This window comes from Balaenoptera musculus, chromosome 13 (genome assembly GCF_009873245.2).
Source record: "Balaenoptera musculus isolate JJ_BM4_2016_0621 chromosome 13, mBalMus1.pri.v3, whole genome shotgun sequence".
Classification (NCBI taxonomy): Eukaryota; Metazoa; Chordata; class Mammalia; order Artiodactyla; family Balaenopteridae; genus Balaenoptera; species Balaenoptera musculus.
In genome coordinates this window covers 37,732,157-37,758,427 of record NC_045797.1, presented here as the reverse complement: position 1 = coordinate 37,758,427, position 26,271 = coordinate 37,732,157, and the positions used below count along the sequence as shown (strand labels likewise).

General features: G+C 37.1%; 1 protein-coding gene across 1 annotated transcript in view; it reads left to right on the top strand.

The window, feature by feature from the left end:
* Positions 1 to 26,271, top strand: part of COMMD1 (copper metabolism domain containing 1) — a 144,666-nt gene that overhangs the window by 43,416 nt on the left and 74,979 nt on the right. The window contains exon 2 of the mRNA XM_036872743.1: positions 25,302 to 25,583. Within this exon, the coding sequence (XP_036728638.1) occupies positions 25,302 to 25,583 (282 nt within the window). The remainder of the gene's footprint in view (positions 1 to 25,301; positions 25,584 to 26,271) is intronic.

The window sequence follows — 26,271 nt, the reverse complement described above, 5'->3', positions numbered from 1 at the left end:
TTAGGATTCTCTATGTATAGTATCATGTCATCTGCAAACAGTGATACTTTTACTTCTTATTTTCCAATTTGTATTCCTTTTCTTTCTTTTTCTTCTCTGATTGCCGTGGCTAGGACTTCCAAAGCTATGTTGAATTAGAGTGGTGAGAGTGGACATCCTTGTCTTGTTCCTGATCTTAGAGGAAATGCTTTCAGTTTCGTCACCAATGAGAATGATGTTTGCTGTGAGTTTGTCATATATTGCCTTTATTATGTTGAAGTAGGTTCCCTCTATGCCCACTTTCTGGAGAGTTTTTATCATAAATGGGTATTGAATTTTGTCAAAAGTGTTTTCTGCATCTATTGAGATGATCATATGGTTTTCATTCTCCAAAATGATGATAATTTTTAACCATTAGTAACCTTTATAGAGAAAACTAGTTAGTAGACAACAGAATTGCCTGTCATGTACTAGCATTTTGTAGCAGATTAGCACATTTGATGAATATATTATCTCATAACTTCTAGACATATATGCTTCTTCATAGTATACCTTCTCAGTGTGACAAAAACATGTTTATTAACAGACCTAAATATCTTTAGTCTCTTTATAAGAATAAGAAAACAAAACTATATGCACTTAAACTTATATTCAGTAATAATGTTTCAGTGTTTTATTTAGGAATGACCCACATATTCAATAAATATCTATTATTTAACATAGTATAACTTGAAGGTTCAAGTTACCAAAAAGATTTTGGAAAGTACTTCAAAACAGTCACATTTTAAAACACAATTATTGTTGAAATTAAGTTTGTCAGAATAATGATTCGATTTGATTAAAATCAAACCTGTAAGTTTTATAATCTTAAGCATCTAGTAAATATAATATTAGCTTATTTGACTAGTAAGTCCAAGTAGAATAAAATGTATGTCTGCATTAAACTTAATGCTGACAAGTTTGAGGACCTTCCTGTTTCATTAAACCAACAATACTAAAGTTTTGTTATTTACCAAATCACATTATTTTCAAATCACGTGAACTTGAAAAATATTTTGATTAGTTCCTATATTTCTGAGAGTTTTAGGAATATTTACAGTAAGTCCCCTACATATGAACAAGTTCCGTTCCGAGAGCACGTTCGTAAGTCCAATTTGTTCGTTAAGTCCAACAAAGTTAGCCTAGGTACCCGACTGACACAATCGGCTATATAGTACTGTAATGTAAAAGGTGTATAATACTTTTTGCACAAATAATACGTAAAGAACAAACAAAAAATAAACATTTTTTATCTTATAGTACAGTACCTTGAAAAGTACAGTAGTACAGTACAACAGCTGGCATACAAGGGCTGGCATTGAGTGAACAGGGAAGAAGAGTTACTGACTGGAGGAGGGAGAGGAGTTGGGAGATGGTAGAGCTGAAGGATCGTCAACAATAAGAGACGGAGGGCAAGCTGCAGTTTCACTCATGCCTGACGTTGATGGCACAGGTTCTGGTTCCTTGCTGGATTCAATTCTATCTACCCTCTTGAAAAAATGATCCAGTGATGTCTGGGTAGTAGCTCTTTTTTTCTCATCATAGATGACATGATAGCAGTGGATTGCATTCTGAACTGCTGGTGCAACCTTCGTGTACCATTCTACGTTCGGGTCCTGTGCCTCAAAAACTAACAGTGCCTCCTCAAATAAAGCAAATCCCCATGCTATATCCTGCATCGTGAATCTCTTCAGTTCTTTAGTTACTTCTTCTTCTTGTCGCTCCACTCTCTCAATTATTTTCACTTTTGTTTCCCTCATTATTGCTTGGCGCTACTTAGCAGTACCAGCTACATCACTGCTGCTTTTACACTTGCTTCCGGACACCCTGGGCTTGAAATAAAGGTACTACTGTCTTTACTGTACTACTGTACTCTATACAGTACTGTACAGTAAAGTACACAAAAGCACAACCACTTGCAGAGGATGCACGCACGTGACAGTGTACTCCAGACATGCGAACTAACTTATATGATTGGACCTTTTTATCTAAGTGGTTGCTTTTGTGTGTTCCTTGAGTCCTTAGAGGGAGTCGGCAGGGGTCTGGAATTCCAATGACTGTAAGAAGTTGAGAGGCTGGAGTGCAGTGGGGAAGCCTTAGAGGAGCCAGCTTGGGAAATCGTTAAGTTTTTCCAAAGGAGCCTTGAAAGTTCTAAATTATTCTTAGTAAAATCATGTCAACAAGGGAGAAAGTAGAGTTAGTGCCATAGTGGCAGAGCGTATAGTCAGCAGGAGTTTGAGAAGGAGGATTTCAGTTGACTAAGTTCCCATGACAGGAGCAGGATCAAGTAGGGAGAACAGAGAGGCCTTGAAACAAAAATCCAAGAAGAACTTGCAGCCTGAGAAAACAGAGGCTTCGAAGCAAAGAACAGAGAGGCCTTGAAACCAAAGCCAGGAATAACTTCCAGCCCAAGGTGTACCTTAAAAAAATAAGCCTGGGACCCTAACCCAGCTTCAGAGAATATGCTAATTCAAAATGTGACTCAAACCATACGCCTTTTTATGGCTTAGGCATGGATCCAAGAGATATCCACCCCAAAAGCTACAGAAGTGACATGTCTATTTAAATCTTTTGCCCATTTTAAAATTCAGTCATTTTGTGTTATTAGTGAGTTATAAGAACTTTAAAAAAATATATTCTGGATACAAGTTTGTTATAAGAAATATGATTGGCAAGTATTTTCTCCCAGTCTGTGGCTTGTTATTTAATTGTCTTTTGAACTACAAAAGTATTTGATTTGGATAAAGACCAGCTTATGAATTTGTTTCTTTATGGGTTATACTTTTGCTGTTGTATTAAAGAGCTGTTTGCATAATCAAAAGTTCTCAAAGATGTTCTCTTCTGTTTTTTTCTGAGAAGTTTTATAATTTTAGGTTTTACATTTTTGTATATGATCCGTTGTGAGTTAATTTTTGTGTATTTGTGAGTTAATGTTCTCATACATTCTCAATGGAGGAGAGAATTGGTTCTTTAAGAATGAACCAATTTTTTATGTATAAAGCAGAGATCTATAGTACATAAACAGATAAACAGGATATTTGTGGCATTAAAATTTTTTGAGGGTAGGGCACAATTGAGTTTAAAATGTCTAGAGGCACTTCTTAGGAATGTGATAATGAAAGCTTAAGGAGCACAGTCTAAATTAAACTTTATGCATGTGGGTGCACAGTTATCCCAGCCCCACTTGTTGAAAAGACTATCCTTTTTGCATTGAATTGCCTTTTCACCTTTGTTGAAAATCAATTGACCATGAATATAACGGTTTATTTTTGAACTCTCAATTTTGTTCCACTGATCTGTGTCAGATAACTTGGTTTTAAGGTCACATATAATAGGTAGAATAATTTTTCAGGTGCTTTAAAACTTAGCACCTCAGGGCTTCCCTGGTGGCGCAGTGGTTGAGAATCTGCCTGCCAATGCAGGGGACACGGGTTCGAGCCCTGGTCTGGGAAAATCCCACATGCCGCGGAACAGCTAAGCCCGTGTGCCACAACTACTGAGCCTGCGCGTCTGGAGCCTGTGCTCTGCAACAAGAGAGGCCACGATAGTGAGAGGCCCGCACACCGCGATGAAGAGTGGCTCCCGCTTGCCGCAACTAGAGAAAGCCCTCGCACAGAAACGAAGACCCAACACAGCTAAAAATAAATAAATAAATTAATAAATTAAAAAAAAATTAGCACGTCAAGATTATTTCCTTATAATTTTTATGTGAAAGAAATGCGTAGTTTTTCGTTGAGGGAAGATGCATGTTTATATCTTTCCCCAAGTAAAAATTTGCATCTGAAATTTTTATTTCATAGTGAAATGGATGGGAAAAGATGGCTTTCAAAAATTTTAGTTCAAATATATTTTGCAAGGTCAGGGAACTATTTGATTTTTCTTTAAGAATGAAATTATTTAGATTTCTTCCAAACACCTGTTTGTTTAACTCAAAACATTAAAGAACCAGCAGTGTTTCAAACAAAAAGTCATAAAATATAATCATTCTCATCAGTTCACTAAATCCCATGTTACTAATTCTTATTCTGTATGAGTCCTGTTTTTCCATTAGAGTTCTGGAAATTCTTATCCATTTCAGTGGTACGATTTTAAAGTTATCAAAACCTGTATTCTAGAGTACTTGTCAGTCCTTTCCATGAATCTTTCTGAAGATGAAGTACTTTTGCAAATGTATCAGAGTTAAATAGTAAGTGTCTAAAAACGACAAAAGACTTTTAAAAATGGCCATGGTTAAAGATCTGATGCACTTTTAATAAGAAAACTTAGTTATTTCTGTGACACAACAATTTAAGATGGGACTTCCCTGGTGGTCCAGTGGGAAGAATTGCCTTCCAATGCAGGGGATGCAGGTTCGATCCCTGATCAGGGAACTAAGATCCCACATGCCACGGGGCAGTTAAGCCCGTGTGCCACAATTACTGAGCTCTCGCGGCTCAACGAGATAGCCTGCGTGCCGCAAACTCCAGGGCCCCTGCGCTCTGGACCTTGCCCACCACAACTACAGAGCCCACGTGCCCTGGTGCCCACATGCCACAACTAGAGAGAGAAAACCCACATGCCACAACTAGAGAGAAGCCCGTGTGCCACAACAAAGAGCTCATGCTGCAGCAAAAGATCCTGCATGCCTCAACAAAGACCCCGCATGCCACAACTAAGACCCGATGCAGCCAAAAAAAGAAAAATTTATTTTTTAAGATAATAATTAGACAGCAAGGATATTGACAAATTCTATGATCTTCAAACAATTTCTGGAATACCTGTATTAGTAACATATGTCCCCACACATATAATCTAAAAGGCTTATCATCCATCTGACAGAGATGAAAGACCTGTGTATTGAAAAACTACAAGACATTAATGAAAGCAATAGAAGAAGACAATTAAGTGGAAAGATAACCTATACTATTGATTGGAAGAATTAATATTGTTAAAATGTCCATACTACCTACATCTACATATTCAATGCAATCCCTATCAAAATTCCAATGGTATTTTTCACAGAAATAGAGTCAACAATCCTAAAATTTGTATGGAACCACAAAAGACCCTGAGTAGCCAAAGCAGTCTTGAGAAAGAACAACAAAGCTGGAGGCATCACACTCCCTGATTAATTTAAACTATATTACAAAGCTATAGTAATTAAAACAGTATGGTTTTGGCATAAAAACAGACACATAGATTAATGGAACAGAATAGAGAGTCCAGAAATAAACCCAAACATATATGATCAATTAATTTACCACAAAGGAGGCTAGAATATACCATGGGGAAAGTACAGTTTCTTCCATAAATGGTATTGGGAAAATTGGACAGCCAGATGCAAAAGAAGGAAACTGGATCACTATCTTACACCATACACAAAAATTAACTCAAAATGGATTAAAGACTTGAACATAAGACCTGAAACCATAAAAGTCCTAGAAGAAAACATAAGCGGTAAGCCCCTTGACATAGGTCTTGGCCATAATATTTTGAATCTGACACCAAAAGCAAAAGCAACAAAAGCAAAAATAAGTAAGTGGGACTACATTAAAGTAAAATACTTCTGCACAGCAAAGGAAACCATCAACAAAATGAAAATGCAACCTACTGAATGGGAGGAAATAATTGCAAATCATATTTCTGATAAGGGGCTAATATCCAAAATATACAAAGCATTTATACAACTCAGTAGCAAAACAAACAAACAAACAAAAAAAAGTCATGCCTATGTAATGAAACCCCAATAAAAACTGGAATTTTTACCCTGGGTGTGTTTTTCTGGCAAACAATACTCTGTGTATTGTTATGCATTGATGTGCCAGGAGGGTGATGCATCCTGACTCTCTGGGGAGGGGACATGGAAACTTCGCATTCAGGACCCTCTCAGACTTTGCCCTATGCATATCTTATTTTGGCTGATCCTGATTTATGTACTTTTTTGCTATAATAATACTGTAATTGTAAGTATAGTGTTTTTCTGAGTTTTGCAGCTTGTTCTGCTAAATTATTGAGCTTAAGGGGGTAGTTGGAACCCCAAATTTATAGCCACTTGGTCATAAGTTTGGGTGGCTTGGAATCCCTCAGCTCCATGGCTGGTTTCTGAGGTGGTATCCTCTTTGTGAAGGATTTTGCCCTAACTTATGAAGACCGGCTCAACTCTGGGTCATTCATGTCCCAATTGCATTGCAGGGTCGATGGTGGAAGGGGACTAGGTAGCCCATCATTCAGTAAGTAGACCTACACTTTATCTCCCAGTTTTCAGAATGAGTTATCTTCCAGTTTTCAGAATGAATCCCATACCTTGAGCTGTGCCTCGAGTCCTTGAGTCCAGAGCCCTCTAGTTTACTCTGTAGAATGGAAACCCACAGTCTTTCACCAGGGGAAGTGATGGGGTGGTAGTTGGGTTAAGTATGCAGATTTTCAACCAGTTCTTTGGTTTCCAACTTCTCTTTGACTCAGAAGTACCTAGTGCTTTCCATATCTTTGTCTTTCTGGAGTTCTACAGTGGGAATTGCTTCTTAGCTGTACGAGAGAAATCTATATACCCAGAAGTCCAAACACTTGTTTCTTACTATTTTCTATTATTTCTGCCATTTTCTTTGTTATATTTTTCAGTTTTGTGTTTGTGATAAACAATTGAGAGACTGAGTGGTTTTTCTGTACCTATTATTACCTGAATTTTATTTTTTTTAGCTAGTTGACTTTAGAGTGTTTGAAATATAAATAAATGTTTTGTGAATATTTAGAATAGCAGGTGTATTTATTTTGCTGTAGATGAATATAATTAAAAATTCTAAAATTACTGTGGTCAGGTTTTTATTAATATGGAAGCATAAACATGGAAATAAAATTTCATGTAAAATGTGCTGAACTATTTTTAATTTCTATAATTTCAAGCTGACAATTTCTGATAAATTACATATCTTATTTAATGGAGAAGACTGTCTGGATTAGCAGTGTGATTTATCTTCTAGGCCTAGCTACCAAGTGGACTATTTCAAAAACCAGAGCCAAAACTACTTCAATAGAGAAAATTATAGATGTGATCAGTAGTCTCCCTACTAAACTGTAAACATAGTGTGAGCAGGTATTTCAACATGGTGTTGAGCTTTGTGAACACTTAATAAATATTTGGTGATCAACTGACCAATGCTGACTAAAGTATGTGAAATCTTATAAATGACTAAGAAAGATCTTGAAAAAACAAGTGTAATCTGAGTTAGGGATAGATGTTTAAAAATCCACCGGAGTAGTTACTAAATGTGAAAAAAATGGCTGCTGCAAGGGGTTGAGTTATCTTTAAGGGCATGATAAATCTCAAGGACAGGAGTTGGAGCTTCAAAGTTCAGCTACCCTTCTCACATGAGACTCCTTTGCCTTTTTTTCCCTCAGTATTTTATTTTTTTTTTGCCTTAAAAAAACTTTTCTAAGAATTTTCAAACATACAAAAGGGTAAATAAGTATTTACCTTTATTGAAGTATCAAGGTTTGATATCCTTAAGGAAACAAGTTCCATGAAGCTGCCCTGAAAATTCTGGGAAGTTGGGTAGGTATGCTTACTAGCTAAGCATACCTCCTAGAACACATGATTAAAATTTGTTAGAGCACATGCCAAGTAAACTATGAAAAACCTAACAAACTTTTTATCTTAGGTATTGGCATATCCCAATGATCTGTGCGTTCTAGGGTGTGATGGCTTAGGAGTGAATATGATTTGAACCTAATACATTTTTAGAGGGTGTCAAATTAAGAACCAGGCAGATCCATCTCCTGACCCTAAACATGGTCCTAAAGTAAATCGCTTGAGGAAATTGGATCCCAAAGATTACAGGTGGGGAATTTTGAAGTGTGTCCATATTTCATTGGAGATCAAAGAAGCCTAACTAAAAGAATTGTGGGCTGACTTATATGATAACTTCTTTTTGAAAGGGCTATTTTATCTTGAAGATTATGAGTTTGGAGAAACTAAGGTGATTGGCAGTGGAAAGAATCAGAACATGTGAAATTCCTTAAAAATTTATTGACTTAAATAACTTTGTGTTAACACATAATTAAAAAAAAAAAAAACCTTTACACTTAAAAAAAAAATTTGTTAGAGCACAATGACTAATTGCTGTATACCAAAGACTTCCCAATTGCTTGAGGCTGTTTTTTTTAATTTATTTATTTATTATTTTTTTTAGAGGCTGTTTTTAAATTGTTGATGTTCAAGCTTCAGTTTTCACTGGTGTGCTGCTACCTGATATGAATATATTTAACCAGATTCATCACTCTGTTAGAGTGTATACTTTTATTTTTTCTCACTCCCACCTAGCTTTGTATCACCAGATTTTGGGCTTGGTTAACTTTTCACCTGTCTGCCCTTAATTGGATGTTAAAGCAGCCAGGAAACTGGAAAGTTCCTGACATAGTGACTGTTACATAGCAGTTATGTAAGTCACTGAACTTTGGAATGTGTCCAGAGGTACTCTAGGCGAGTCCGTCATTGGCCAAATTTTTGTCTTATAAAACCAAATTAGTTTCTTTTTTAATGTGTAAATTTGTTAAATTAGCATGCAGAATATGGCAGTAGTACTCAACAGACATGCTAGTCAGTTGTGTATTAAATCTAGTAATGGGAAATGTGAATTTGCCTTTGAAATATGATTTGATTGCACTTCTGTGTTTACCTGTGCCAAATGAAACATGGTTGTATTTTGTTTACAAAGGCTCCAGTAACTTCCCAGGCATGGAGACATCAGATAAACAGAGACTTTATTATTTTATCACAGGTGGCAAGAAACAGGACTAATGACACAGATATGAGAGGAATGAATTCTCCTATCCACTCCGTAGCTCTTCTTTTTGCTGAAGTTTCCTTCTATTGGTAATTTTCAATTCTGAATTGTGTAAGTTGAGAAGTTCAAATGATTATAGCTTTTTTTTTTTTCCTGTAAGAAGGACCAGGCATAGACAACAGTGATTTATAAAATTTGCTGTCAACTTGAAATATTTTCCTTTCTCCCCAGTGAAAAGTAATAGCATTTTTCTCTTTTCTTATTTTTAGCTTTGACTTTAATCTTTCCAAGTTGTCCATAGCCAGCACCTTATTTTCTTCTTGGTAACCTTTTTTTCCCCTGTTTAAATGTAGCCAGGATTTTTATTATAGTGGACATGGGACCAATTAGCTATTAGTTGTTGCAGTCTGATATGAGATGAGTGAGTGTTTTTACTTTAAAATACAGCGGACCTAAACTGCAAAAACAATAGACTCCTCAACACCAGTGCTTCTTAAATGATGTCTGTTGAGGACCAGATTTGTAGTGTATGTGTGTGTGTGTTGTGTTTTTAGAATTTTCAGTCTCTCACCAAAAATACAAAAAAATACAAGGTTCAATTATTTTGTTAGAATAATCAACACAAAAATACTGTCACATTGCCACAAAAGTTTCTGAAGGTTTACTCTCAGTCTCTACAGCCACCTCATAGTGGACTTGTAGACTGGCATTGGTCTGCAGACTGTACTTTGGGTAGTACTGCTCTAGATTTCCTGGCAAATGAGGAAAGCCAAGGATGCTGCATTGTGCTTTTGGTTACACACCAGATTGTATGCCCTTCAAAGTCATGTTCATGTTATTCATCTTTTTTGAGAGCTTAGGACAGGGCCTGATAGGAAGGTGGTTGAAACTCGGTAATGAAGATTATATGGTGATAACAAGTGGAGTCAAAACTGAGTGGGCCAGAACAAATTCTGCAAATATTCAAAACTGAATTGTGAAGTAGTAACATAGGAGGGTTTCCATATCAGATTATCTACTTTTTCTTCAGGGATAAAATAGGCCTTACAAAAATTTTCTAATAAAGTACATTCAATCTTGAAAGGCAATTGAGAGCCAGCTTTCATCATTTTGGTCTACTCGAAGAATACAAAAGCTCACACTACCTATTATATAAAATAGATAAACAACAAGGATTTACTGTATAGCACAGTGAACTATATTCAATATCTTGTAATAACCTATAATGAGAAGTGAAAAAAATGCAGATATATACATATATATGTATAACCAAATCGCTTTGCTGTAACCTGAAACTAACGCAATATTGTAAATCAACTATACTTCAAAAAAAAAAAGAATACAAAAGCTGAGTTATGCCAAAGATAGTTTATAGGAGGGAATAAAGCTTTGGAAATTTAGCAAGGTTGAACCACTTCAAATTACCATTTTTGTAAGTCAAAAACAGTTGCATACTGGCAATTTTGTGTAGCTCAATGTATAGATACGGCAACATGGAATGTTAATACTGGGGGCAGAGTACATAGACATCATTTAGCAAATTCCCTTCATTTAATTTCAGGGAAACTAAAGCCCAGAGAAATGTTTCAAACAGCAAAACCATTTTCTAACTGTAAGTACAGTAAACCAGATTTTACGAATTTACTGAAGGTAAATAAAAGACAAAACTGAGTTGCGGGACTTCCCAGGTGGTCCAGTGGTTAGGACTCTGTGCTTCCAATGCAGGGGGACTGGGTTCGATCCCTGATTAGGGAACTAGATCCCACATGCATGCCGCAACGAAGATCCTGCACACACGCTGCAACGAAGATCCCGTGTGCGGCAACTAAGACCTGGCGCAGCCAAATAAATTAAAACAACAACAACAACAACAAAAAAAACCCCACAAAAACTGAGTTGCTTTTCTTTTGGACTATTTCTGCTTATGTTTTGGACTATGTTCTACTTAAAATAATATCATAAGCAATTTCAAGGGAAATATTTGGTTTTTTTAAAACAAGAAAACTGAGGACTTCCTTGGTGGGGCAGTGGATAAGACTCCACGCTCCCAGTGCAGGGGGCCCAGGTTTTATCCCTGGCCAGGGAACTAGATCCCACATGCATGCTGCAACTGAGAGTTCGCATGCCACAACTAAGGAGCCCGCCTGCCACAACTAAGACCTGGTGCAACCAAATAAATAAAATAAATAAATAAATACAAATTAAAAAAAAAAAGAAAAAGAAAACTTTTAAGAGCATTAGAAAACACTAGTTTACCTAAACCATTTTTTGGACAGTTTCACTTGCTTTAGCTCATCATATGATTTTTTTTATTCCAAGAGGCTATAGAAATGCAACTAAGATCTTTTGACCTGGTATTTGATCTTTAATTGTGTAAATATATATTTTTGTCAGAAAATATTCTGGTGAAATAAGAAGAAAAAACATTCTCTTTATTACCCTTTACTAACAAGCTAATATTAGTCTCTAGAGGCAAATTGCTTTTGCTTTCTCAAGGTCTTAATTTCTATGTGTTGACAGCTGGTAGCATTCTGTAGTTTATAGGCTTAACTAAGGGAATGTGTGCACATTATGGCATAACATTCTTGGAACCTTCACAGAACTGTTGACAAGTAAAGATTTGTTTTTGGTTACCATGAGTAGTTTCTATGGGGGTTGAACTATTGTTAGTTCTTGGTTAGCCTCCTATGCTTGTCAGTCTGTTTTTTTTAGAAATGACGAATTTAAATCTGCATGATGTGTTCCAGTTCACTTACTTAATGGAAATTAGGGGAGTGAATAACTTTCTGAAATTCTTAGTTACTGTTCCCATTAAGGAGTTGGAGAAGCAAATATTTATATCTCATGCATTATCTTGCTTAATTCCTAATCATTCTTTCTTCTTGGATATAACTTACTCACTAAAGAAATAGCTATCCATTCAAACAACTGCCTTGGAATATTCCAGCAATATTTTTTTCTTACAATATTAAAAACCCCACATATAATATAACTAGAAAAAGACAGTTATTTCCAAGCAGGATGAGATTGATGGTAAGTATATTATTTGTGGATGAGAATTTTCTGCTTTTTTTTAAAAAATTATATATATGAGTTACTAGCAATACTGACCATGATAAAGAATATTTCTTAAAATTAAACTTTGTTTCTTTCTTGGCAAAATAGAATTACCTAAATTCAAGGTCATCTTATATTTGAGTCAATAAGATACTTATCCTAGAAGTTTATTATTTATCTTTGACAATATTTTATCGAGTTGATTAAAAAGAGCTACAAGTTATTAGATTGCATTGAGTTATCACTTATATTTGATACACTTTTAAGAAATAGTACTTTCGGGTTGTTGAAATTATGTCCCCAGTATTTATTCTTCTTGGTCATAAGAACCAAGATTTTTCACATTAATTTATATTTATTATATTAGACTAGCAAGTTTGCTTTCCTCTTTTGATATGGAATAAAATTAGAGAGATTATTGATTCTTTTTTTTTTTTTTTTTTTTTTAAAAGCACTTTTCTTTTTATAGCTACTTTATTTATTTATTTTATTTTATTTTTGGCTGTGTTGGGTCTTCGGTTCATGCGAGGGCTTTCTCTAGTTGAGGCAAGTGGGGGCCACTCTTCATCGCGGTGCGGGGACCGCTCTTCATCGCGGTGCGCGGGCCTTTCACTATCGCGGCCCCTCCCGTTGCGGGGCACAGGCTCCAGACGCGCAGGCTCAGTAGTTGTGGCTCACGGGCCCAGCTGCTCCGTGGCATGTGGGATCTTCCCAGACCAGGGCTCGAACCCGTGTCCCCTGCATTAGCAGGCAGATTCTCAACCACTGCGCCACCAGGGAAGCCCAAGATTATTGATTCTTGTATGGTAGTTCTATTTTTAATTTTTTGAGGAATCTCCATACTGTTTTCCATAGCGGCTGCACCCATTTATATTCCCACCAACAGTGCATGAGGGTTCCCTTTTCTCCATGTCCTTGCCAACGTTTATTATTCGTTGACTTTTGATAATAGCCATTCTGACAGCTGTGAGGTGATATCTTATTGTGGCTTTGATTTGCATTTCCCTGATGATTAGTGATGTTGAGCATCTTTTCATGTGTCTGTTGGCCATCTGTATATCTTTGGAAAAATGTCTGTTTAGGTCTTCTGCCCATTTAAAAAAATTTTTTTTTTGATATTGAGTTGTATGAATTCTTTGTATATTTTGGATATTAACTGCTTACCAGATATATTGTTTGAAAACACCTTTTCCCACTCAGTAGGTGGCCTTTTAGAACAAATTTTAGAATTATTTGTTCTAGTTCTGTGAAAAATACTGTTGGCATTTTTTTTTTTTTTTTGGGGCCGTGTTGGGTCTTTGTTGCTGCTCACAGGCTTTCTCTAGTTGCGGCGAGCGGGGGCTACTCTTCATTGTGGTGCGCGGGCTTATTGCGGTGGCTTCTCTTGCTGCGGAGCACGGGCTCTAGAGCGTGCGGACTTCAGTAGTTGTGGTGCGTGGGCTCAGTAGTTGTGGCACACGGGCTCTAGAGCACAGGCTCAGTAGTTGTGGCGCGTGGGCTTAGCTGCGCCACGGCATGTGGGATCTTCCCAGACCAGGGCTCGAACCCGTGTCCCTTGCATTGTCAGGCAGATTCTTAACCACTGCGCCACCAGGGAAGTCCCTGCTGTTGGTATTTTGGTAGGTATTGCATTGCATTTTAAATTGCCTTGGGTAATATGGTCATTTTAGCAATGTTAATTCTTCCAACTTGTGAGCACAGTATATCTTTCCACTTGTCTGTGTCGTCTTTGGTTTCTTTCATTAGTGTCAGTTTTTCGAGTACAGGTCTTTTACTTCCTTAGTTAGATTTGTTCCTAGGTGTCTTATTCTTCTGTAAATGATATTATTTTAAAAATTTCTCTTCTGATAGTTCTCTGTTAGTGTATAGAAATGCAACAGATTTCTGTATGCTAATTTTGTATCCTGCAACTTACTGAATTAAGTTATTAGTTCTAATAGTTTTTTGGTGGTATCTTTAGGATTTTCTATATATGGTATATCATCTGCAAACAGTGACAGTTTTACTTCTTCCCTTCTAATTTGGATTCCTTTTATTTTTTTTTCTTGTTTGACTTCTGTGGCTGGGACTTCCAATACTATGTTGAATAACAGTGACGAGAGTGGACATCCTTGTCTTGTTGCTGATCTTAGAGGAAATGCTTTCAGCTTTTCACCGTTGAGTATGATGTTGGCTGCAGGTTTGTCACATGTGACTTTTATTATGTTGAGGTATGTTCCCTCTGTACCCACTTTGTTGAGAGTTTTTATCATAAATGGATATTGAATTTTGTCAAAAGCTTTTTATGCATCTATTGAGATGATCATAGAATTTTTATTCTCCAGTTTGTTAATGTGGTGTATCACATGAATTGATTTTCGCATTTGAACCGTACTTGCATTCCTGGGATAAATCCCACTTGATCATGATGTATGATCCTTTAAATGTATTGTTGAATTTGATTTGTTGAGAATTTTTGCATCTATGTTTATCAGTGTTACTGGCCTGTAATTTTCTTTTTTTTGCAGTGTCTTTGTCTGGTTTTGTATCAGGATAATGCTGGCCTCAGAGAATGAGTTCAGAAGCATTCCTTCCTCTTCAATCTATTTTGGAATAGTTTGAGGATAGGCATTAACTCTTCTTTAAACGTTTAGTAGATTTCACCTATGAAGGCTTCTGGTCCTAGACTTTTGTTTATTGGGAGTTTTTTTGCTTGTTTTGTTTTTGTTTTTTAATTACTGATTCAATTTCATTACTGGTAATTGGTCTGTACATATTTTATATTTTTTCCTAATTCAGTCTTGGGAGATTATACATTTCTAGGACTTTATCCATTTCTTCTAAGTTGTTCATTTTATTGGTATATACTTGTTTGTTGTAATCTCTTACCATCCTTTGTAACTTCTCCTTATTCATTTCTGATTTTATTTATTTAGGCCCTCTTTTTTTCCTGATGAGTCTGGCTAAAGGTTTATCAATTTTGTATATCTTTTCAAAGAACCAGCTCCTAGTTTCACTGATCTTTTTGTTTTTGTTTTGTTTTGTTTTAGTCTCTATTTCATTTATTTCTGCTCTGATCTTTATTATTTCTTTCTTTTTTGGGTATTTTAAAACATTATTGACCTACACAGAAGAATTCCAAATAATTTATATAGATACTTTGCCTCCAAGGAGGTGGAGCATAACTTCCTATTCTTTAAGTGTGGGCTGCTCATGGTGACTTCCCACCAAAGAGTAGATTATAGAAAAAGGGGAGAAAAGAGTTATTTTACAGTGGAGAAACCTGAAAAACACTACCTCAGCTAGGTTCCATTAACAGTGGTAAGCCATGTTGATAGCATGTACCCTTGATGTGGTATGATGAGAATGGCAATTCACCTCTGGTCTTTCTCCCAAAACCTATAACCCCAGTCTAACCATGAGAAAAACATGAGGCATATTCAAACTGAGGGACATTCTACAAAGTACCTGACCAGTACTCCTCAAAACTGTCAAGGTTATCAAAAACAAGGAAAGTTTGAGAAACTGTCATAGCCGAGGGAAGCTTAAGGAGACATGTTGACTAAATGTAGTGTAACTTGGATGGGATCCTGGAACATAAAAAGCACATTAGGTAAAAACTAAGGAAATATGAATAGCATATAGACTATGGTTAATAATAATGTTATCAGTATTGATTCACTAATTGTCACAAGTGTGACTTTACTTATGTAAGATGTTAATAGCCTAGGAAATTGAGTGTGTGGTATATTGAATCTGTACTATCTTCACAAGTTTTCTGTACATCTGTTCTAAAGTTAGTTTTATTAAAAACATTAAAAAAAATTGTAGATACTACTAGAGCCCCCTATATGCCTCTCAGATTTCATTCTCCTTGTCCTTTGAAGTAAGCTCTGGCCTGCATTAGGTGTTTATCAATCTCATGCATAATTTTACATTTTTACTACATACATATTTTAAATTTATAGTATTTTTTTATCTTATAAAATTTCATATAAATAGTATCATACTTTATGTATTTGTGTGCAGTTGCCTTTTTTGTTATTGTTGTTCGGCATTATGTGTTTGTGCTTTATCCATGTTGATAGATATAATTCTAATTCATTTACTATGTATTAGTCCATGGTTTGAATGTCACTAACCATTTTTGTTGTTGTTGTTCCGGACATTGGGGTTGATTCTAATTTGTTACTATTACCAACATTGTTGCAATAACCATTCCTGCATAGGACTCCCAGTGCATAGGTTTAAGAGTTCCTCTAAGTTTTTTCCATTGCAGAAGAGTTGCTGAGTTCTAGAATACGTACATCTTAAATTTTGACAGATAATGCAAAATTACTCTTCAAAAATGTTCTGTTCCCACAACAGTATATGAGAATTGTTGGTGAGGAAGTGAAGAAACAGTTTTTAATATTGTGCGGCATTTTACTTTTTGCCAGTTTAATGGAAGGGAAATGGTATTAGTTTACATTTTCTTTATTATTAATGTTGAGCATATTTTTATTGATTGATTTATTATTAAGTTTCGCTTTCTATGAATAGTCTGCTCATATTTTTGGTCAAGTTTTTAGCTGGTAGGTCTTTTTGATTTCAAGGAGTTCTTTATTTATTCTGCATACTACTCTTCTGTCAGTTATATACTTTACAAAATCTCAGTATTTCATTTGAATTTGTAACTTTAAAAAATGGTATCTTTTTTGTAAGAAGTTATTTTTTGCTTTTTAAAAAATTGAGTATAATTTATATGATAGTACTTAAGTATTCAGTTTGAGTTTTTGAGAAATATATATACCTGTGTAATCCACACTTCTATCATCATCTTATCATCCTATCATCACCACAGAAAGTTCCCTCATTCCTCTTCCCAGTCAGCCCCACCTCTGCCTCAGGTAACCACTTTTCTGGTTTCTGTTATCAAAGATTAGTTTTGCTTGTTCTAGAACCTAACATAAATGGAATCATACAGTATATACTCGATGTATCTAACTTTTAAAATTCAGCATAATATCTGAAATTTATGCATGTTTTTGTATCTATCACTAGTTTTTTTTTTTTTTTATATAGACTTTATTTTAAGAACGGTTTTTGGTTTACAGAAGAATTGAATGGAAAGTGCAGAGAGTTAACATATACTCCCTTGCTCTCTGCTCCCAAGCAATTTCCCCTATTATGAACATCTTGCATTAGTGTGGTACATTTGTTACAGTTGAGGAGCCTGTGTTGATTACATTATTAACTAAAATCCATGGTTTACATTAGAATTCACTCTTTGTCTTGTACATTCTGTTTGTATATTCTTTCTACACAAATGTTTAGTTATGTGTGTCCACCATTTAGTATCAGATTTTGTACACTATACAGAATTGTTTCACTGCCTGAAAAATCCCTTGTGTTCCACCTATTCATCTCTCCCTTCCTCCCTCTGAACTCCTGGCAACCACTGATCTTTTTACTGTCTCCATAGTTTTGACTTTTCCAGAATGTCATATAGTTGGAATTGCCATGATCAAACACTCACACAGCCCATATTCTAGGGAATGGGACATAGACCCTTAACTCTTCGTGGGAGAAGGGTCAAAGAATTTTGGAGCCAAGTTTTAAAATAACCATATTCTATATTATATCTACATATTATAAATGGGGAAGTTGAGGTACAACAAGACTAAAAGACTTTCCCAAAATCAAGTGAGTACAGGACTAGTTTTTTTTTTTGGGGATTCCAGATTTCATGCTCATCCAACTATTCACTCATTCAGTATATATTTGCTGATCACCTACTATATGCCAGTCACTGTGCGAGGCTCCAGGGGTTAAATATTAAACAAGAGAGGCAAGGTCTCTGCCCTCTTAAAGAACTTACATTTAGAGCAAGAAATAGGCCTGATGTAGGTTTCTTTTTTTAATTAAGATTTTTATTTAGAGATAATTGTAGATTCACATGCAGCTATAAGAAATAATACAAAGAGATACCATTGTAGTTTTTATTGATTCCCCCTAACGATAGCGTACTGCAAAACTGTAGTATAATATCACAACCACTATATTAACATTGGTACAGTCAAGATACAGAACTTTCCATCACCACTAAGATCCCTCATGTTGCAGTTTTATAGCCACATCTACTTTCCTCCCACCCACCCTTGCTCCTTCCTTTTTTTTTTTCCCCCTTTAAACAACTGATAATCAATTAATTAAAATAGTTGATTTAAGCATCTGCAGTAGTGATTCAGCCTCGACTCCTGGCTAAATACTGACGGAAGTAATCTGCTTAACAATCTCAGAAGGACTGTTCAAGTCAATGAGTTTCTTGTATATCCTCATCTGAAAAAGAGACCAAATCTTTCAGCAGAAGGAGTTTTTCTTGTAGTGATTCTCAGAGTCCTGGTAGGCCTCCAAACTGGTCTTTTCATTTTAAGATTCTTTTCCTTTGCACCTCTCATCAAGTCTGCACAAACCTTCTCCAGAGGTTTTACGTTGTGACTGGATAGGGTGATTCTAATTTGGTGAAATTGCCACCTCTGGTTCCACGGGTATCTTTCTGGTATCTTTCAAAGCCATGGTTGTGATGTACCTCCCTGACTGACTTGTTCCTGGGTGAGAGCAAACAGTGGCGAGTCAAGAGCAGGAGCGGGTGGACCCGAGGTCAGCTGCAGCTGCAGCCACATATTCCTCAAAGAGCCCCCCACCCCTTCCTTAGTCGCTAGCAACTACTGATCTGTCTTCCATTTCTGTAATTTTGCCATTTCAAGTATATGATATAAATGGAATAGTACAATGTGTAACTTTTCCTGATTGGGTTTTTTCACTCAGCATAATTCTCTGAGAATTTATGCAAGTTGTAGTATCAATGGCCCATTTCCTTTTTATTGTAGAGAAAATAGTCCATGGTATGGATATACCACAGTTCATTTAACCATTCACCAGTTGAAGGATGTCTGGTTTGTTTCTAATTTTTGGCTATTACAAATAAAGCTGCCATAAACATTTGTGTATAGCTTTTTGTATGGGTGTAAGTTCTCCTTTCTCTGGGATAAATGCCCAGGAATGCTATTGCTGGGTCATATGGAAGTTGCATGTTTAGTTTTATAATAAATTGCCAAAATGTTTTGCAGTGTGGGTGTGCCATTTTACATTCCCACCAACAATGTATGAGTGATCCAGAGTCTCTGTATCCTGTCTTGTCACGATTTTTACATTTTAGCCATTCTGATAAGTGTATAGTGACATCTCATTGTGGTTTTAATTTGCATTTCTCTGGTGGCTAATGATGTTTAGCATTTTTCATTGTACTTATTTACCATCTGAATATCTGCTCTGGTGAAATGTCTCTCATATGTTTTATCCAGTTTCTAATGGGATTGTTTATTTTTTAATATCACACTTTGAAAGTTCTTTTTTGTTTTTTCTTTTGGCCGCACTGTGTGGCATGCGGGATCTTTTTTAAAATTTTTTTTTTTTTTAACTTTGGGTTTATTTATTTATTTATTTTTATGGCTGTGTTGGGTCTTTGTTTCTGCGTGAGGGCTTTCTCTAGTTGTGGCAAGTGGGGGCCATTCTTCATCGCGGTGCGCGGGCCTCTCACTGTCGCGGCCTCTCTTGTTGCGGAGCACAGGCTCCAGACGCGCAGGCTCAGTAATTGTGGCTCATGGGCCCAGTTGCTCCGCGGCACGTGGGATCTTCCCAGACCAGGGCTCGAACCCGTATTCTCTGTATTGGCAGGCAGATTCTCAACCACTGCGCCACCAGGGAAACCCGGCATGCGGGATCTTAAAGAGTTCCCCGACCAGGGACGGAACTCGCACCCGCCGCAGTGGAAGTGTGCAGTCTTAACCGCTGGACCTCCAGGGAAGTCCCTGAAAGTTCTTTATATATTCTAGATACTAGTCCTTGGTTAGATATGCGGCTTGAAATATTTTCTCCCAATTTGAAGTATGTCTTTATCCCCTTCACAGGGTTTTTTGCACATGGTGAAGGTTAATTTTGATGAGGTCGAATTTAACAGTTTTTGCTTTTATGGATCATGCTTTTGGTGTCAAGTCTAAGAATGCTTTGATTAGTCCTAGATCCCAAAGATTGTCTTTCTTTTTCTTTCTGAGATTTACAGTTTTTCATTATATCTAAGCCCGTGATCCACTTAAAATTTACTTTTATATGTTATGAGACTAAGGTTGAGGTTCTCTTTTTTAACCTATGGATATCTACTTGCTTGAGCACCTTTTGCTGAAAATGCTATCTTTCTTTCCTTCATTGAATTGCTTTTGCACCTTTGTCAAAGATGAGTTGCCCATTTTGTGGGGGTCTGTTTCTGTGTTTTTTATTGGTCTGTGTATTCCATTGGTCTATGTATCTGTCTGTCTGCAGATATCACAGAATCTTGATTACTGTAGCTTTGAATTAAATCTTGAAATGCAGAAGACCAATTCCTCCCACTTTATTGTTCTTATTCAAAATTGTTTTATCTACTCCACTTCCTTTGCCTTTCCATTTAAATTTTACAATAATTTTGTCTATACCTACAAAAAATCTTGCTAGGATTTTTTTTTTTAATTTTTTTATTAATAGCTACTTTTATTTATTTATTTATTTTTGGCTGTGTTGGGTCTTTGTTTCGTTCGAGGGCTTTCTCCAGTTGTGGCAAGTGGGGACCACTCTTCATTGCGGTGCGCGGGCCTCTCACTATCGCAGCCTCTCTTGTTGCGGAGCACAGGCTCCAGACGCGCAGGCTCAGTAGTTGTGGCTCACGGGCCTAGTTGCTCCGCGGCATGTGGGATTTTCCGAGACCAGGGCTCGAACCCGTGTCCCTTGCCTTAGCAGGCAGATTCTCAACCACTGCGCCACCAGGGAAGCCCAGGAAGCCCTCTTGCTAGGATTTTGATCGGAACTGCATACATATCAGTCTGTTTCTTTTCTCTGAAATAGAACAACTTGGCATGTTTTTACGTCTCTTCTGTTTTCCTGTCTCCTACTACCTCACTTTTTTTGTTCATTTGAAATTTAAGTTTCAAACTGATAATTATTAATTTTTAACATTTAAAAGTTGTAATTGGATCATCATATTTCAGTCAAATACATTTTTAGCATATTGCTGATCTGTGTAGACTAGGTGACCAGTGGTTTCTCCAAGCTGCCCACCAGCAGCCACATCATGTGGGGTTGTTCTATGATTATATTCTAGCAGCACAACATTGTCAATAACATTAATATGATGGTTTGCATTTTTATCTTTCAATCAGATTCTTCCTTTCTCCTGATTTCCTAGCCTAAATATCCTTTAGCTCTGAGCCCCTTGCTAATTTGCAAGGCTAGATTAGGCAAACAGATATCAACACCATGGGATTATTTTCTACTTTATCTAGGAGTTTATAGTTTGTGATATATATGGTAAGATTTTGTAGAGCAAGGAGTTGGTAACTGTAGATACTTCTAGACGTAATCTGCAACATTTATTACTTTTGGTTTAAAAAGTTGTTGATACAGTTGTGCTTCTTAGAACATAAATTCAAAAAGTTGTGTTAGATCCTATATTTGCAGAGATACATAAATTAGACTCTGTCAAAGATTAAAGTCTGTTGGGTGAAATAGACTTGTAAACAGAAAGCTTCATTACATTGAGGTAAGTGCTATGATAGAGATATTAGGGCATTTTTGGAATAGAGAGGCACTCTTACCTTACTAGGGGAGGAGGAATATTGGGGGAGTCATGCTTGAACTGAGTCTTGAATGGTGAATAGAAGTTAATCTGGTGAAGGTGGTGATGAAAGGACATTTCAGGCAGTTAGAATAGCGTGAACAGAGGCACACAGAAAGAAGCAGCTAGCATATTGGGATTGGTAGCAGGGGCATTATGAACAAGTTAGTGCTGTTTGAGTGGCAAGTGTGGGAGGCAGGGAGTAAAATAAGATAGGAGGATAATGTTACCAGAAAACTGGGTTTGCCCAAGAGTGGTGAGAATTGAGCCAATAGCCACAACCAAGCCAGAGATTGAGAGAAGGAAGGATTTATTACTTGCAGCAAGTAAGGAGAACACTGGAGATCTTTCTCAAAGCAGTGTCTTCCTGAACAGCAAAATTGGGGAAGTTTTAAACTAAGGGTACATGTATATTCATGAAGGGGCTTGAGCAGAGGAGAATTCAGCATAGAATTGGGACAAAGGTTGGCAGAGTCCAGGCTTTAGTTGATTAAAGTCTAGACTATCAACGTCTTCATTCCATCCTCCACCTGGTGGGGGCCTTAGTTCCTGCAGAACTCAAAGATATATTATGTATATCCCTTGAGGAACGAGGACCCTGCCCCAAGGCTGCATTGTTGTTTCTTGACTGCTCCTCCCTAGTTTCTGCATTCCCTCCCTTAAGATCATTAATTACTGAGATCTGTTCAAGGGCAAGCATGGCAGCCAGGCTTAGATCACAAAATGGCTTAGGCCTAAATGGGTTCTCTTATGTCAAGAGAGCCATTCTTGGTTCTCTTTCTCCAAGGACCCTCTAGCCTATCTGCTTATAATAAGTCAGCTCACATTTTGAAGGGCCTGTTGTGTTGGGTTTGGACTTGATCCTCAGTAGCTCTCAAACCTATCAGACCCAGGGTTTCCTTTTTATAGTAAATATTTTCCAGTGTCCCTGTTGGGCTGCACCCTGCAGGCCTAGAAGGCCTGCACTTGCCCAGCTTCAAGACCGAAGAAAGAGCTCAGAGTCAGCGACAGAGACATCAGTGGTTTAATGGATGGGGGAGCTTACACATCTGCAGCAAGGTCCTGGGGCAACACCCCACCACGTGTGACAGACAGCAGGCAGGACATGGTGGCAGGCTTCGCTCCTGGGTGGAAGGGGAGATTGCCAATTATAGGGGGAGTTACATCAGGTTGGCTCATTAGTTAGCAGGGAAACCAGCAGAGGGGCACACCCCTCACCGCCCTTTTGATAAGAACAGTCACTAGCTGGGGTCTGGGGCAAGTTTGTAGGAAGGTCAGTCATAGTGTAGGGTATAGGTGAAGCAGGCACTGGTCAGGCAGGGGATGTACAGAGAGCAAGAGAACAGCCATCTTGAGTGGTCTGACCATACAGTTCCTTTATTAACCTTAAATGAAATGCATGTATAATTATAGTTCACATATAGTAAAATTAACATGTATAATTTCTAATAATATAATGGCATACATGTAATATAAAGGAAAGTTATAAGGAAAATAAAATAATACAGTAATTTAAAATATATATTTAACAATGTAAATGTTGAAGCATTACTGCATTAGAACATGTAATGAATTAATCAAATACTTGCACCTATATGTAGAATCACTGTGAATGTGCAGCAGTAAATGCAGACATATATAGATGTGTTGTTTTGGTAGTTCAGATATCAAAATATGAATGGTATTGCCACTGGTAATGAGATTTTCCAAAATGCTCAGCAACCTATTTGTAAAGTTCTGACCAAACCAAAGTATTGATACAACCTGTGTTAGTTGCATTCCTGGAAAATTTAGAGCTTATTAATAAAACTGTGCCAAAAAATAATTTTTTATGTAAAAAGAAAAAGATTAATTTCTAAGCCCAGGTAGTTACAAACAGGTTCCACATAATATTAGATGGGACATTGCCAAGTCATGTAGGACATGTGTCAGTTTGTTTTGTAGGATGTTCTTGAGCAGGGGTTGGCAAATTACATCCTGCAGGACACACTATTTTTGTATAGCCCATTAGCTAAGAATGGTTTTTACATTTTTAAAGAGTTGGGCAAGTAAAAACAAGAATATGTTACAGAGACGGTAATACCGTTTTTGGATGAATTGACCCCAGTTCAGGATATTATTGACTGGAACCCAACCAAAATAACTTCTGTCACAAGTGAAGTTAAATCAGAATAGATTTCTTAATATGCTTTGAGGAAAAGAATGATACACATCACCTGTGTTGTGATGTGATAGTGTGAAGCAAAGTGCTGGTGGAAATAATTTTATTTAATTATAGTATATTATACAAATTAATGTTTCTATTGAGTGGCATAGCCAGAGATTTTGGGTCCTCCTACCTGGTAAATAGGCAGATATTCAGTAAACGTTTGTTGAATTGTAATGTGAAATATCTTTAATCTATGTTGTAATATTTATCGTACAACTTTTTCATATTAATGGAGGAATGAAAGACAGCATGTTTGTCTTTCAGCCTCCGTTCCACCTATTCTACCTATACTCCACCTGTACACTGTCTACCTTTACATTCCTCTGTTCTCACTGCTACTGCTCAAGTGTAGGCAGGACTCTTGGTTCCAAATGATAGGAATACAGCTTAAACTATCTTGAATAGTAAATGGGAGTTTTTGGTGCCTACAGGTGGAAAAGATGCCGAGATAACATACAGAGTTGAAGAAAGGTCTGCAGGAACCAAGGCCTTGGGGGTTACAGAACAGGATATCACTCCATTAGAACCCACTCTCATCTCTGCTTGGCTTCATTCTATTTTATTGCAATCAGGCTTTTGCCAAAAGATCAAAGATGTCTGTCTGCAACCCTCCAGTCTCATGTTCTTCTGGTACCATGACCCCAGGAGGCAAGACCACTTCTCCTCCTAAATTGGGAGATTAATTTGGATCAATCATTGTGCCCAGAGAAAGGAGGTACTATGATATTTTGGTTTGGAGCTCATACCAATCCTCATGGCCAGGCAGGGGGAAGCTTGTTCTGAGACCAAATCATTAACCATCACTGACCTATTCAGGCCTCCATTGCCCCAGCCCTTTGATGATTTCCCGCTTCAGTTTAGCTGCTTACTGTTCTCAGAACAGCAATGGCAATTAAGATTTGAAAATTTATGGAAAAGAATAAAGTAGTATACAGTTTCAGAGTAGTATTATTGGATATGAGCTATTTGGTTGAAGATGGGCTATAAAACTAAACTAATTCATTCACTTAACAAAATTTACTTAGTACTTCGTATGGACAAGGCATTACCCAGTTATAGTATATCAAACCAAGCCTGGCTACAAGGCACTGTGAAATTATGTAAGATTTCATCAGAGCACTAATTCATTTTATTCTCTTGTTTTATTATTTTTACATTTTAATTTTATTTATATTTTATTATTTCCTCATCATGGAACTGGATATTTATAGATTCTAGTTATTGATAGAGAATTTGAGTGGCACAGATTTTTTTTTTTTTTTTGGCCACGCCGTGTGGCTTGTGGGATCTTAGTTCCCCTACTGTGGATTGAACCTGGGCCCTCGGCAGTGAGAGCGTGGAGTCCTGTCCACTGGACCGCCAGGGAATTCCCAACATGGAATTTTTCAAAATAGCTTTTCTGATATTCAGTATTTTCAAAGGGAATATTTTTGTATTTATGAAGCACTTATTCTCATTACTGTCTTTTGATGACCCTTTTTGAAAGCTTATTCAGTGATTAAGAATCACTCAAAATGTGATCTGTAGTTAAGATGCATCTTTTTCTAATTATCTACCAAATTCATATTTGTTATTTGTTCTGTCATTATAGTCTATTGCATCTGCAGACATGGATTTCAACCAGCTGGAGGCATTCTTGACTGCTCAAACCAAAAAGCAAGGCGGGATCACATCTGACCAAGCTGCTGTCATTTCCAAATTCTGGAAGAGCCATAAGACAAAAATCCGAGAGAGCCTCATGAACCAGAGCCGCTGGGACAGTGGGCTTCGGGGCTTGAGCTGGAGAGTTGATGGCAAATCGCAGTCAAGACACTCAGCTCAAATGCACACTCCTGTTGCCATAATGGAGCTGGAAATAGGGAAAAGTGGACGGGTGAGTTCAATTTCAATTTCCCTTTGTAAACTGTATTTTCCATTACATATTAGCCATACATTCAGAATGATGTTATGTAACAGTCTTTGTTTGCAGAGATAATGATAACAGGAAAAGATTCTGGTTTTCAGAATCCCTTTTCAAAGATAGAATCATCTGAAAGTCTGGATATTCCCAACTGTGGATAGAGTCTGAAAACCAGCCTCCGGCAGCTATCTCAAAAGAACAAAATGGGTCAATAAGGTGATTGCACAGAAGTTGGCCACTGTTCCCTTTTGGTTAGATCTGAGTTCATGGCGTTTGGTCAGAATCTCCAAGGCAATGATAAAGATGCTAAGTAAAGACCAGGAATTGAGATTAAACAACATAGAACAAACCTATCTCACAAAACTCATCTTTATAGGCATTCAGGTATAGGAGGCAATGTGTTTTTTTTTTAATAAATTTATTTTTATTTATTTATTTATTTTTGGCTGCATTGACTCTTCATTGCTGCGTGCGGGCTTTTTCTAGTTGCGGTGAGCGGGCTTCTCATTGTGGTGGCTTCTCTTGTTGTGGAGCACGGGCTCTAGGCATGTGGGCTTCAGTAGCTGTGGCTCGCAGGCTCAGTTGCTCTGCGGCATGTGGGATCTTCCTGGACCAGGGCTCGAACCCGTGTCCCCTGCACTGGCAGGTGGATTCTTAACCA